General features: G+C 49.9%; 1 protein-coding gene across 4 annotated transcripts in view; it reads left to right on the plus strand.

Moving 5' to 3' along the window:
* The first annotated feature begins 2282 nt into the window (after positions 1-2282).
* Positions 2283-15365, plus strand: part of PTPRN2 (protein tyrosine phosphatase receptor type N2) — an 831667-nt gene continuing 818584 nt past the window's right edge. For 2 of the 4 annotated variants that reach the window (XM_058723627.1, XM_058723630.1), the window contains exon 1: positions 2284-2523. In XM_058723627.1, the coding sequence (XP_058579610.1) occupies positions 2430-2523 (94 nt within the window). In that variant the 5' untranslated portion in view covers positions 2284-2429. Of the gene's footprint in view, positions 2524-15365 lie in introns of all 4 variants that reach the window. The other 2 variants (XM_058723632.1, XM_058723631.1) reach the window with 2 other exon arrangements.

The raw sequence follows: 15365 nt of genomic DNA on the forward strand, positions 1-15365 counted from the left end.
TCTTCCATGTGTTCCCTTTTCTGCCTTTAGCTGCTTGTGTCCTTTCAGCAGAGCTGAGACCTTGTGGCACTGGTGAAGCCATCCACACCTTTGTGGGTTTTGTGCTTCTTTCCAGTGTTTCTGTTACTGTAATTTCCTTGCAGTCCTGGTGCCTCTGCCAGAGCCCTCGGGGTGAAGCAGGCCCAGGCTCAGTAGACTAGTCAAGAGCCAGCAAACAATGGAAGCGACCCCATGCGCTTTCTGGGAGACCTGTTTACCAAGGCGAAGGAGCGGTATGGCCCCAGAGTAAACAGTCCTCCAGGACGCAGCCTCGGGAGGGGCCCGGAGCTCTTCCAGGTCCTTGAGAGGGACCTTGCCCTCTGTGAGGGCCCCAGTGACCTCCATGTCCTGGCGGGCACAGCCGGCTCCCTCTGTAGCCAGGGTGTGGTGACCAGCATCGACAGCAGAGAAATAGGGCTAGATATCTGGCTCCGGGTCCCTGGGCATCACACAGTGATGGCAGGCACTGTCCTGCCCTCATGTTTCTGCATCACCTGTGGGCCTGTCACGAACAAGCTTTACCTTCTAGCCCATCTAGATCCTACTTTTTTTCTTTTCCTGTTGTTTCTGTCACCCAATTTATCACCAGCCAGCTCTGTGGTAGTCGGGATGGCCTCACCCGTGCTCATGCCCGCATGAGTGCCGTCGCACCGTCTGGCCTGCACCCTCACTGAGGTGGATCCCTACATGCACACACGGTGGTGTGCGGGGTGTGGAAATCGAGCAGAGGAACAGCTGTCTTCAGGCCTTCCTCAGAGAGTCTGTGGATGAATCATCTCACCATCGAATTCTACTCGGCCAGCAGTGTGGTGTGAACCCAGGGTCCGAATACTAAGTGCTAAGAACACACAATGAGTAAAGAACCCCAGGTCACCTGTTTGGCCATCCTCTGGGGGGTGCTGCATGTACAAAGTGCAGATCTGTGGGCAAGTGCGGAGCAGGACCATGGTTGCTCCTGCTGTGTCCCCACAGGGTGGACAAGTGCTCTCTCTGGAGGGGCAGTTCCCTGGGCCTTTGGGTGACAACTCCTTGCACACAGATGGGCAGACAAGGAGGGCCTACTTTCTTGGGCACAGGGACAGAGGGTGTTGAGCAGGACCGGGTAAGGGAGGGAGGGACCTGGTGGGGAGGACAGGCATCAGCAAGGAGGTGATCGCCAGGGCGATCAGGCCCAATATTCAGTTCCAATTGTTGACGGCCTGCGCTGAGCTGTAGCCCCTTCACCATCTACCCTACCCCAAAGTGTGCACAGGCCAGCCCCACCGCACCGGGGCGGTAAGGGGCCAGGAGGGAGAGGACTTGGGAAGGCTAGCTGATGAGCGCCACGCAGCAAGGAGAGATCTGCAGGCGCAGGCACAGCAGGAACCAGACTTCATCTAGGGCAGCCGGACCCACAGGGGTGAGGCCAGGCCACCGCCCAATGCTGAATGAAGCAGGCGAGGGGCCGAGGGGATGGACACACTTACACTCAGAGCCTGCATTCTCTCTCACACAGCTCCGATTGATTCCTCGAACGCCCCTGGCCCAGGACCCCTGCAGCCATACCCTGCTTTTTAGGAAGAAGTCTCCCTGAGAGGTCCGCAAGGTCCCCAGGGCCCCCCGCGGACCCCTGGACAGTGGCCAGGGAGGGACACCAGGGCCGCGTCCGCACCGTGGATCCTGATCTCGCCGCGTAGAATTCGGAACTCGGAAGGCGCTGATCCTCCAGGCTGGGCTCCCACAGTTTCCTCTTCCTCAGGCTGAGGACCTCCCACACTTTCACACCCCCCCACTCCCCCGCTCTGGGCCCCCTTCTGATGGATCCACAACACGTCTGGTCACATTAAAATTAAATAAAACTAAGAGGCGGCGATCGGCTCCTGGGCGGACTCAGCCCCAAGTCAATGGCCGCCGGCCCCGCGTGCTCACGGACGCCGCGTGGGACCACGCGGGTGGGCGCCCTGCCCGGGGTCTGAGCAAAAAGGGTCGGGCCTTTCCCCCGCCTGGCCAAAAGGGAGGGCTAACTCCCCGCGGCCAGAGGGCCACGTCCCGGGCGGGCCAGTGCGACCACGGGGGACCCGGGACCCCCGGGCCGGGCGAGGACTGGGGGCGCTCGGCTCACCCCAGCCCCCTGGGGGAGGGCGGAGCCACAAGGATGGGACGGGGGCGCGCTGGGGCGGCCGCGCGCCGGCAGGTGGGGCGGGCCGGGGGTGGGGGTGGGGGGCGCCGTGGGCGGGGCCGGCGGGCGCGCGGCTGGGCGGGGCCTGGGTGTGGGCGGGGCCGGAGGCGCTGTCCGGTGCTGAAGCGGCGGCGGGCGCGGGCAGCGCGGGGAGGAGCGGTGCTCGCCAGAGTCGGTCCCGCCGCCCCCGCCGCGCCGCCATGGACTGAGCGCCGCTCGCCCGGCCGCCGACATGGGGCCGCTGCTCGCGCTCCTGCTGCTGCTGCTGCTGCCGCCGCCGCGTACCGCGCCCGCGCCCCGCGCCCGGCAGCTTCCGGGGCTTCTCGGTGAGTGGGGAGGGGGGTGTCGGGGGAGGAGAGGGCGCCTGAGGAAGGGAGAGGGCGGGGGTGGGGTTGCTCGATGATTTTGGGGGCGAGGGGAGGGGGCTTCGCGGTGAATATGAGGGGCAGGGGGAGGGGGCTTCTCGGCGAGGAAGGGGGAGGGGCTGGGGGAGGGGGGCTTCCCGGTGAATGAGGTGGGCGGGGGGGAGGGGGCTTCTCGGCGAGTGAGGGGGCGGGGGTGGGGGACTTCCGGGTATGTTTGGGGGAGGGGGGTGCTTCTCGGTGTGTGAGGGGGAGGGGGTGGGGGGCTTCCCGGTGTGAGGGGGCAGGGGGAGCTTCCCGGTGTGTGAGGGGGCGGGGGTGGAGGGGCTGCCTGGTGTGTGAGGGGGAGGGGGTGGGGGCTTCCGGGTGTGTGGGGGTGGGGGGGCTGCCCGCTGTGTGAGGGGGCGGGGGTGGGGGCTCTCGGGTGTGTGGGGGGTGGGGGTGGGGGGTCTGCCCGGTGTGTGAGGGGGCGGGGGCGGGGGGGGGGGCTGCCCGGTGTGTGAGGGGGCGGGGGTGAGGGGTTTCCGGGTGTGTGAGGGGGCGGGGGCGGGGGGGCTGCCCGGTGTGTGAGGGGGCGGGGGGGCTTCCGGGTGTGTGAGGGGGCGGGGGCGGGGGGGCTTCCGGGTGTGTGAGGGGGCGGGGGCGGGGGGCTTCCGGGTGTGTGAGGGGGCGGGGGCGGGGGGGCTTCCGGGTGTGTGAGGGGGCGGGGGCGGGGGCGGGGGGGGCTGCCCGGTGTGTGAGGGGGCGGGGGGCTTCCGGGTGTGTGAGGGGGCGGGGGTGGGGGGGGTCTGCCCGGTGTGTGAGGGGGCGGGGGTGAGGGGTTTCCGGGTGTGTGAGGGGGCGGGGGTGGGGGGCTGCCCGGTGTGTGAGGGGGTCTTCTCAGGGAGTGACGGGGGCAGAGAGGAGGTTTGTCGGTGCGCCAGGGGGGGAGGGGCTTCTCGGTGAGTGCGGGGCGGGGTCCGGGCGCGGTGCCTCGCGGGGTCCCTGCTCTCCCCCGGGTGCCTCTCTGTCCTCGCCGCAGGGCCAGGCAGGATTCGCACCCTGCCTCAGTTTCCTCCCGGGCGCCCCTCCTCCCCGCCCAGGACTCCGGCTCAGGGCGGCCCCGGCGACGGGGCGTCCCGTGCGTGCGTGCGTGCGTGAGGCTGTAGGGCTGGGGCGACGGGGAGGCGCGCCGCGGCGCCCCTCGCACCCGCGCCTCGGACTCCTGCCTGCGCGGTCAGCACGTGAAGTCCGCTAGCAGCCGCCTCTCGGCAGACGGACATTTTCCTTCCGCGGCCGGGGTCCGCCTCCGTGAGATCGCCTTTCGCCGTGTTTACCCAGGAAACGTGCTGGGCCCCGCGCCCCCCTCCGCGCCTCCCTCCGCGCCGGCCCTTCGGTGGAGGAGACTCACCTTAAAGCTTCAAGGCCCGGATGGCCCAGCGCAGCAGACTAGATAATGGGGGGGGGGGGGGGTTGCTAGGTGTCCAAAGGGAGGGCAGAAACCTGTCCTGGGCGGTGCCGGGGGGTCGCTTGGCCACCTGGCCTCCTCCGCCCCTGGCCTGGGCCCTTCTGGAACCCCGAACAAAGAGGTGGCACGGAGAGGCCAGTCTCCCCAGATTCCTGGCTACTGCAGACCGCGACCCAGTTAGAGGGACAGCCGGTGATTTGAAGGGAGGTCCTCGCGCCTGGGGTGGAGGGGTGTGACCGGTGCCCACATCCCGGGGTGCTGCTATCCAAGTCACCACGCACAGATAGTCCTTCTTGTTAGGTAGGGACAAGCTTGGGAAGGCCTGGGGGCCTGGCCCGCTCTGCCTAGATCTCCAGGACCTTGCCTCAAACTGGTGATGAGGGTTGAGCCGTGGACCCGTCTACAGGCCTACCGCCTCCAGTGAGAGCTGTTCGCTCAGCTGGCCAGATGCAGCCCTGCAGGTCAGGGGGACCCAGGGTCAGCTGATGTTGCTCTAGGGAAGGCAGTTTCTACGGGCTGAGTGGGAGGCTGGTCCTGGACTACTCTCTTTCCATTACAATTGCCGGTTCCTAGCATTTTGCCTAAGTCACAGAAGGAAGAAGTGGCTGACAGAGGGAGCAAAGGAAAACCCAAAAATGGAAGGGTATGAAGAGAAGAAAATCACCGCGCTGTCCTGGACAATACTGCCTGACAAAGCGATGATATTTCGACGATAAAGTTGAATCCTATTAAAAAAGGGTGCCTCATTTCTCCTCTGTTTACACCTCCTGGATAGTGGATGGTCTTTATGTGGGGCGTTAGGGGCCCAGAATCACTCAGACAGGCTCAAGGATTCCAGGTGCATTAACCTGGAAATTGCTTGGCAGTGTCTACAGATAACGAGACGTAAGTGTGGTCTTCTTATCTGGGGGCCCAATCTGGAATAGCATGTAGCCTTGTCTACCTATATAAGCTCCCTACATCCTGCCCGCCAGCCTTCTATCCCTACCCTGTCCTCACCCAGAATGCTGCTGCCATATTCTCAGAGTTCAAGTACCCAGTCTTCAGAAAGTGCAGGGAGAACCGGGGTCACCTATGAAAGGTATATGCTGCCATCTTTCTCTTTCTCAACCATTGGGATCTTGTTTGATATTTGGTCGCACGTTGTTCCAAATAATGATGCACAATGTACGATCACCTAGAGACCTTAGTTTCGGCCCTAGCCATGTCACTTGTATTCTTCTTACTTAGCTCAGGTTGTTGTCTAAAGAACACAGCTCAAGGAGATCTGAGTTTTTCTCCTTGCTGGTATCATAAAGTAGGTTAGAATGACTCTGATACTACCAAGACCTAAGACCAGTTCTTTCTGTATAGACTGCCTTGACTGAGCCAGGGGCCTGTTCAGATTTAGTCAGTGAAGGAGTTCTTAATGAAAACCAGAGTCAACAAAGGTACCAGTATCTCCTTGTTCTGAGCCACATTCCATGAAACCACCGTATTTTCACAGCAGCTGTTGGCAGCATCCCAATGGCAGTGGATGTCTCACCTTTCCCTTTCTTCAAGGGTACCCTTTCCCCTTAATCACTTTAGCTTCCTGCCCTGTCACCACCTGTTCTCTCCATGTCTTTCTGGTTCCAAAGGCTCCTTTATGACACATAGTTTCCCATTATTTTTGACGCTAGTATCAGAGCTGAACAGGGAGGGAATAATGGCACCCCCATCCATGATATGATTCAACTTTGTTTCTAGTCAAAATACCATTGCTGCATCAGGCAGCATTGTCCAGGATGGTTTAGTAATTTTGTTTTCTTCATCTAGTCCTGTCTTTGGATTTTCCTTTGCTCCCTCCCTTTGCCTTTCTTTGTGATTTCAGGACATCCTTTTGTTCGTGTGCTCAGTACTATATGAATCTGATTTGACTGCAAGGTGCTTGTCTTTAAGCTATTTTTAGTTATAGGGAGGCCAGTTTGTGAGCCTGCTCAAATAGCCCCCACATTTAAGGGCAATCATATAAAAGGCCTTTCTTTTGCTAAAGAAATACGAATTTTATTTGCCAAAGGACAGAGTCAACCTTTCATGAAAATTTGGCTTGGAGAATCTGAAAGTCAAAGCTAGCCCGTTCACCTAGCTCTGAGATAGGTGAGTGTTTATTTTCCTTCCTTGTTTTTTGTTTCCTGATTTGCCCACACATGTTTTTAATTCACCAGTGAGCCCACATGGAACTGAGGAGACAGCAGCCAGGAGCAGGAGTCGGCTTGTTTTGTGAACTAGATGGCGTGATTGTTTATTTTTAAATCAAAGCATCCTTTCTGCCACAAAAGCACACGTCCATCTTTGCTTCTTAGGGTCCATAGCTCTTGATTTTGTTGGGTGCATGGTAACGAGCAGCCTGCCCTTCCCCTAGAGCAAAAACCCTGCTACCCCCTCTCAGGCTGTGAGCCTTTCTTTGCCTGTCTCCTGCCCCCTGTTCTGGCTCCTTCAGCATCAGGTGCTGATGTCCCCATGCAGAAGGATGGGGGTGCATGCAAAACTCTGGGCTTCTATGGAAGGGAGGTGACAGTGGGCTTATCCATGAAACCAGATGCATTGGGTGGAACTGTGGCGCTGCTGTCTCCTGTGTCCAGAGATGGCAGTTAAATGTGTCAGACTCAGAAGGAATGTGTGGGGAATAAAAAAGGTTTTTAGATGGCTTCCTCTTGGTGCTAAGCTTCGTTCTGCTTCTCAACATCTTGCAGCTCTTTTAAAAGCCGATCTGTTTTTGTACCTGGTTATCAAGATCATCCTCAGTTGTGCCCACCAAATAGGTGTAGGAGGTGTGCTAAATTTTGCATAGTCTGCTTTCTGCCTTCCTCTGCGGTGGTGTTGGGTCCCATCGTGGTTGTGTGCCAGGAATTTCGGTATGCCATGAAATGTGCAGACTCCTTGGGTTCCTGGCTTCCTGTGTGCAAGGGCAATAGCAGTGTGGTGAATCTGCAGTCAGGCTGAGAAAAGCAACCAGGATGATCACCCAGGGTGATGTCTTGATGAGTTCTATAGTGGTCATTGTTTCTTTTACATGATAATTCTGCATTTCTGAGTTTCTTTTGTTGTTGCTGTTTTTTTTTTTTTTTTTTTTATGTAGGCAGGCAGTATTACCTAATTTGTGAATGCAGTTATTCACCCTTTATTTTATTTTATTTTATTTTATTTTATTTTATTTTATTTTTTAAGTGAGGAATATGGGTTCAGGAAGAGGGGAAGTTTGAAGGAGGGATGGAGTTAGCTGAGCTGTCCTTATACTTGATCTTATTAAGAAAGGTTTCTATTACCATGATCTCCTGGAGCATTACCTTAGAATTTCAAAATTCCTTATGAAAAGGTGTTTGTAACTGAATGTAACTGTGACCAAAAAAAAAAAAAATAATCCTCTGGCTTTGAGTGGCATATATTTAAATGCCTAGGTATGTGTAAATACTGCTAGTTTAAGGATTCTTGATGTGTGGAGAGGCAAACAAACAACCCCCCCAAAACAAACAAACAAACAAACAAACAAACAAACAAACAAACAACTTAAGAAATGGGCAGAAAGGATTTGAATCTAGATTTATCCCAGCAAATGCAGGCCCAGTGAGGCTCGGTTAACCAAGAACCTGTCTTATCTCTACTGACAAGATGTTCCATTTCTTGAGAAAACAAACAGCTGAATTCATGGCTGATAACTCTCTGCTCCAGATAAAAGCACCTGGCAGCTGTTTCCACATTAGTCTAAATTGACCTTCATGAATATGGACCCAGCTGGACTTAAGTTTTTAATCTTGGTTGATAGGGGCCGAGAAAACCCAAGAAGCCGAAAATAATCAGTGCACTTTTCTGCTGGCTGGAAACAGTTTGTGGGGGGAAGAAGGAAGCTTTTTCCTTTAATTTGTGCTATCTCCAACGACTCTGCCACAACCACTATTTAAATACATAGGCAGGAAGTGAAAAGGGGTGCGGTTCTCCTGGAAACACTTATGTTCACATATTAAGTGACTTTTTTGTTTGTTAGTTGGCTTCTGTGCTGATAAGTGGATGACTCCCCTGTAGGTGTAAGGCACTGAACTTTGGACTAGAGGTGTTGATGTGTGGAACATCAGGATCCTATCTTTAAAATGGCCCTTGTGTATGTGGTGTGAAGAAATAAGGAAGTTGTTCAGGGTTTTGTGACGATCGCTTGGTGTTAACTGTCCAGTGTGGAGGTGGATAACAGGGTGTTTTAGTTAATTTTGTTTTCATCTGTTCCTTCCAATCCTACTGACTGTGGTTCAGAAAACACAAGGACACTCCCAGTATATGGGACTAGAAATGGTTTCTGGGAGGGCAGTTCAACAGGCAGGAAGAGAATATTCGTAAAACAGATAGGGGCAGTGTCTCTTTATTAAATTTAATTAAAAATTAATCATACAGTAAGACTGAGTTTTTTATTTTGGTACATCATCCTAGGTATAGATTCTCATGACAGGTAATAGAATAGTTCCTTGTCCCAAACATTGCCCTGTGCTCTCCATTTGTAGTGATAGCCTACCCTGTCCCCTGAGCCCCTGTCAACTCTTGGAAGACTCTACGTGTGGTTACATGAACTCCCTGCAAGGCGAGCATTTATATCTCCATTTCTCAGATGGAAAGACTGAGGCTTTGAGTGCTTAAGAAGAGTGCTATAAGATAGTCAGTGCTGGGATTGGGTCCTAGGTCTCTGGTCTTCAGAGTCTCCTTTTCTCTCCAGCAGGTGACCCCAGGATGGGGCAGGGATAGCTCTGTAGGCTGCAGGTCCCAGCAGAAGGAATCTATGCACTGTTAGAACATGTCTCTGCAACCCCACAAGAACAGGGATGTCTTCCTGTTACTACTACAGGGACAGAGGTGATTTTCACTTGTCAGGTTGCCTTTCCCTAAGGAGCTTCAGAACCTCTAGGCTCGACAGGCCTGTTTCAGAGAGAATTTGAAAATGCTCTTTGGTCTGTGGCAGGGAATGTTGATTTTCTGAGTTGGGTTTTGTTCTGGGTCTCAGACTCAGTTATTTGGTTAGCCTCTCTGAGTGAATCTTGATGTTTGGAAATGGATAACTTGCTTTTGGACACCTTTAGCCTTACCTCATGGCAGGAATGCAGGTGCCACTGTGGAATTCATGGCTTACTGTGTTCATAAACACTCCGTTCAGAATGCTTCTGTGCTTCCATGAGATTTTTAAGTGTGATAATACAAACATCAAAGACACTAGCTCTCATTTCAGACCTGTTGGAAGAAAAAGCCCACTTCAGAGTAAGGAATGAAGGAGGGATTACTCTCACAAGAAAATTTCAAGAGTATATTTGGTCTAAGCTTGGCATTTAGAGTGGCAAACAAGCAAAGGGATGGCTCATTCTAGTCACTTATTATTTTCTGAGGCATTTGGTAGAGGAAAGAGTGAAACTTCCCCTCACATGACATGGGCATTCTGTGTCACTGTGTGTTCTGAAGGTCCATTTTGGCTTCTGATGCAATGTCCTACATACAGTACAAAAGATGTTTGGAAATAGTTTGTTTGGTGGAAGGAATTTTCAGAAGAAGGGCTGACCTGGTTTCCAAAGGGAAAAGGACTTTATATTAATGGTGCAAGTTGGTTCTGATTCCAACAGCAAAATATAGTCAACTTGTAATTGGACAGAGCAGCCAATAAAATTGGCCGTGAAGGCTGATGCTTTTTCCATTTGGAGTTGTGGCTTTAATCCAGTTCAAAGCAGTAATTAACCTGTTGTAGGGCTTGAAGCCAATTCAGTGCTTTGTATATTCTGTGATAGCTGGTATTATAATGGCAGCAGATGAGGCATACAGTGAAAGCTTGATTTCTCAGTGGTGGGCTGGGAATGGGAAATGGGGTGAGGAAGCAGCATGGACTGCCATCTACCCACCTTCCTACCTCAAGGCATGTTCTGTCCTGCAAAGGCACATCTGCTTTCACCAAAATATACTTGAGGACTTCTTCAATCATCTTCTATGTTTTTGCCTGAAAATAGGTCACCAATCTTCCATCTGATTTAAGTGTTGTCAATGAGCAGCACACAGATGAGATTATAAGCTCCTTCCCATGCGCTCTCCCTGCTTCACCAGGGTGTTGTGGTCCTTGATTCCATGAAATAATAAACATGGAAAAAAAACCAGATCCTGTAGGTGATTTCTGAAAGCACGGTAGGGAATGAGTGGATATGGGTCTGGAACACAAATTGGATGGCAAAAGATACTGTTTCTGTGCAGCATGTTGACAGAGAGATTGCCTTCTCTCTCCAATCACTTAATCTTTACAGTTTGCGCTTATCCTCCTATTAGAAGTCAAGGAAAATGAAAGGACTTTACCTGTAATCTTTTTGAATTTAAACCATGAGCAAAGTACCAAATTCTTCATGTTTTTGAGAGGATTATATGAGATGGTGGAGAGTCTTTGGTAATGGTAGTCCTGGTTGTTACACTCCTGGAAGCTCCATTTTTTTCCAGTTAATGTGGGAGTTCGGTGGCCAGATAGGGTGGAATGTTGTTATTATTGAAAATATTACTATTTTAGTGAGTCCAAGTCTCAGCCAAATTGACTATTGAGATTTTTGCTAAAAGCATTACCATTACATTTTAAATAGTAATATTATTCATGTTTTTTGATAAGCATATTTAAAAATAGTTATACATAATTAGGATGCAGACCTAATTATGTTGTAATGAGAATAATTAATGGTGAGAGCACCGTCTGGATTTATTTCACTTCATCCCTTCAAAGAGATTAAAGCCCTTGAATAAAAGAAATTGGACTTAAAAATAGTTATGCACGTTTATTACATGTATGAGTGGGAAGTGTAATAAAGAGATAGGACATACTCTTTTTCAGATACACTAAGCATTTTCTTTTGGAGTCTTATGTAATATTTGATAAATGCAAAAATCAGAGCCCTTTTTTAGTGTATTTGATGTCTCTAGGTTGCAGTGTTTTTAGGTGTCTGGATTTTTGTCTTGTCACTGAGGCATGAAAAATACCTGATGATAGAGTCCAAAGGACACACATACTCTTGTAAAAGTGTTGAGGATCACACACAGCATTGGCTGCACCTGGGACCCAACAGTGCTGTGCACGTCTGTCTTCCACAGCCTGACACAGAAGACAGCACATCACTGTGAGGGCATGACACGGATAGCACCCTCCGCACCCCGAGTGAGGGCTGAGTGAGGGAAACATTCTTTTAACCCCCAGGCAGGACTCCCAAATCCACTACCTTCCATGCCGTTTGCCTGAGGACTTTGGGGTGTGAGAACATGCACATGCTGGGCAACTGTGCCCTTTCAGAAAAGACTGCGGTGTCCATGATGGTAGCGTCAGAAGGGGTGGGGTAACTGCCTTCAGGAGGTCTGACTGTTAGCATCTCTCACTGTGGGCCTGGGCTCAGACTTTCTGATTTGGGGCTCTGGGTGTGTGGGCCCGACAGGACCAAGTCCTCCTTTGTAGGGAGGGGGCGGTGACCTCCAGACCCTGCCTTGTTGGTGTGCAGCAGTCACTATAGTTTGTCCTTTTCTGCTTGTCACTGTGCCTCTGCGTGCCACTCTTCCGCTCTCCCAAAGCTTGGTCACTCTGTGGCCTGTTGCTGGCCTTCTGAGCTGCTGTTGCAGGGGATGGTTCTTGTGGCTCAGTGTTTGGCTGGCCTGACTGTGGGAATGGCAAGGAGAGAGGGGCAGCCCGGTGGGTTGGGTGTGTTAGAATCGTGTGCACTCTTTGACGTGCTTGGGGTTGTGTCCTGTGCCTCAGGGAAGATCTGCAGGCTCTGGATATAGGCCTCATTCCATAGTTTGCTCCCCATAGTTGACCTGTCTCTTCCCAGCAACCTCTCTCTCCGAGAGGAAAAGATAAGGACACACTCTCCCCTTGCTCTAACGGTTTTTGTGAGGTTCCCTGGGTTCTGCAGACCCCTGGACTGTTTGTAGAATGTGGGGAGCGGTAGGATCTGAGCCATCTGTGCCTTCCACCTTGCCCCGGCTGTTTCTGTGTTGACCACCAACTTTTATGCCCATGTGTAAGGGATGGTGGTGTACTTGTGTTTTGTTGTTCTTGGTGAACTTCTGTATTGTGTGACTCATGTCCGCAGCACGTCACTCCCCAGAAAAAACCTGGCAGAGATATCTGTGGGACGGGGTAAGCAGAAGTGCCAGTGGGATGCTGTGTACAGGGTGGCAGGCAGGGGAGGCGGGGCATCCTCACTTGAAGCCCTTGTGCTGTGGGGGGCACACTCTGGGGCTCGCCCAGCAAGAACTTCCATGTTCTGAGACTGTAGTACCTATTAATATCTATTTCTATTCTTGTGGCCTGGAATATGCTTTTTAAAAGAGGCTTTGCAGCAGAGTTGAGTTGGAATAGAGAAACTGTGATGTCAAGAGCAAAACTGCAGAGACTTTCATTTCTTGCAGAACCGGGTTTGGGCTAAAATGCCTCTACTGGCAGGAGCCTGGCATGGTCCTTGGGCACAATGGACCTGCTGGTTACTCCACGTGTTCACTGAGCACTCTCCTTGGGAGTGACCACACTAGGCCTTGGGTTTTCGCTTTGCTTATGTCTGGTTTGGGGCAAGAAACAGGTACTTCAAGAGGGCACATTAAATGGGGATGTTGAAAACCCAGAGAATACTCTTTAAAAAAAATTTATTTTATTAAAAATTTTTTTTAGCATTTATTTATTTTTGAGAGAGAGAGGGACAGAGCATGAGGGGCAGAGAGAGAGGGAGACACAGAATCTGACACAGAATCTGAAGCAGACTCCAGGCTCTGACCTGTCAGCACAGAGCCTGATGTGGGGCTCGAACTCATGAACTGAGAGATCATGACCTGAGATGAAGTTGGACGCTTAACTGACTGAGCCACCCGGGCACCCCAATTTATTTCATTTTTATTTTATTTATTTCATTATTTATTTATTTATTTATTTATTTATTGTTTTTAATATTCATTTATTTTTGAGAGAGAGAGAGAGAGGGGCAGAGAGAGACAGGGAGACACAGAATCAGAAACAGCCTCTAGGATCTGAGCTGTCAGCACAGAGCCTGATGTGGGGCTCGAACTTGGGAAGGGCAAGATAATGACCTAGGCCAAAGACAGATGCTTAACTGACTGAACCACCCAGGCGCCCCTATTTTATTTATTTATTTATTTATTTATTTATTTATCAATCTATTTATTATTTAAAAAAATAATTTATTTTTTAATTTGCATCCAAGTTACTTACCATATAGTGCAACAATCATTTCAGGAGTAGATTCCTTAATGCTCCTTACCCACTTAGCCCATCCCCCCTCCCACCACCCTCCAGCAACCCTGTTTGTTCTCTATATTTAAGAGTCTTTTGTGTTTTGTCCCCCTCCCTGTTTTTATCTTATTTTTGCTTCCCTTCCCTTATGTTCATCTGTTCTGGATCTTAAAGTCCTCATAAGAGTGAAGTCATATGATATTTGTCTTTCTGTGACTAATTTCGCTTAGCATAATATCCTCTGGTTCCATCCATATAGTTGCAAATGGCAAGATTGCATTCTTTTGGATTGCCTTGTAATACTCTATTGTGTGTGTGTGTGTGTGTGTGTGTGTGTATACATATATATACATATATATATGTATATGTATATATATGTATATACTACATCTTTTTTATTCATTCATCCATTGATGGAAATTTGGACTCTTTCCATACTTTGGCTACTGTTGATAGTGCTGATATAAACATTGGGGTGCCTGTGCCCCTTCGAAACAGCATGCCTGTGTTCCTTGGATAAATACCTAGTAGTGTAATTGCTGGGTAATAGGGTAGTTGTATTTTTAATTTTTTGGGGAACCTCCATACTGTTTTCCAGAGTGGCTGCACCAGCTTGCATTCCCACCAACAATGCAAAAGAGATCCTCTTTCTCCGCATCCTCGCCAACATCTGTTGTTGCCTGAGTTGTTAATGTTAGCCGTTCTGACAGGTGTGAGGTGGTATCTCATTGTGGTTTTGATTTGTATTTCCCTGATGATGAGTGATGTTGAGCATTTTCTCATGTGTCGGTTGGCCATCTGGATGTCTTTTGGAGAAGTGTCTATTCATGTCTTTTGCCCATTTCTTCACTGGATTATTTGTTTTTTGGGTGTTGAATTTGATAAGTTCTTTATAGATTTTGGATACTAACCCTTTATCTGATATGTCGTTTGCAAGTATCTTCTCCCATTCTGTCAGTTGCCTTTAGTTTTGCTGATTGTTTCCTTCACTGTGCAGAAGCTTTTTATTTTGATGAGGTCCCAATAGTTCATTTTTGCTTTTGTTTTCCTTGCCTATGGAGATGTGTTGAGTAAGAAGTTGCTGCTGCCGAGGTCAAAGTGGTTTTTGCCTGCTTTCCCCTCTAGGATTTTGATGGCTTCCTGTCTTACATTTAGGTCTTTCATCCATTTTGAGTTTATTTTTGTGTATGGTGTAAGAAAGTGGTCCAGGTTCATTGTTCTGCATGTCGCTGTCCAGTTTTCCCAGCACCATTTGCTGAAGAGACTGTCTTTATTCCATTGGATATTCTTTCTTGCTTTGTCAAAGATTAGTTGGCCATACATTTGGGGTCCGTTTCTGGTTCTCTATTCTGTTCCATCGATCTGAGTGTCTGTTTTTGTGCCAGTACCATACCGTCTTCATTATTACAGCTTTGTCATACAACTTAAAGTCTGAGATTGTGATGCCTTCAGCTTTGGTTTCCTTTTTCAAGATTGCTTTGGCTATTTGGGGTCTTTTCTGGTTCCATACAAATTTTAGGATTGTTTGTTCTAGCTCTGTGAAGAATGCTGGTGTTATTTTGACAGGGATTGCCCAAGAGCCACTATTTTTTTTTAAAGATCTACACCCACTGTGGGGCTTGAACTCACCAACCCTGAGATCAAGAGTTGCACTGACTGAGCCAGCCAAGTGCCCTGAAAATACTCTTTTACATGAATTTTTCATTGCTTAGAGTCTAAACAGAGGGAAGCATTTTGACCATTTGAAGAAAGAAGCCTTTTTTAAGTGGAAAAATTATTTTTCAGAAGAAAGATTAGATTTTTAGTTTAGTCCCCTAAGAAGTGAGATCTAATTTTCTAATTTCTGTGATGATTTTTAATGATTGTGTCTTCCTAATGTATAGTGAAGGTAGATTTTAATTTACTGTTATCATAGAGGATGTGATTGCATACATGCAGATCAAGTAACAAGAAATGTGCCAATTACATTGCTGGTGTGCTGAAAACCATCTTATGGAATTCACGTATGGAAAGCAAATGTCTAAGAAAATGGACCAAGACGATGTCAAAATAACAGTCTGGGAATGAATAATTATTAGTAAAAAAATGAGAAGTGTAGAAGGGACAAAGAGACTACTG

The sequence above is a fragment of the Neofelis nebulosa genome, chromosome 4 (assembly GCF_028018385.1).
Source record: "Neofelis nebulosa isolate mNeoNeb1 chromosome 4, mNeoNeb1.pri, whole genome shotgun sequence".
Classification (NCBI taxonomy): domain Eukaryota; kingdom Metazoa; phylum Chordata; class Mammalia; order Carnivora; family Felidae; genus Neofelis; species Neofelis nebulosa.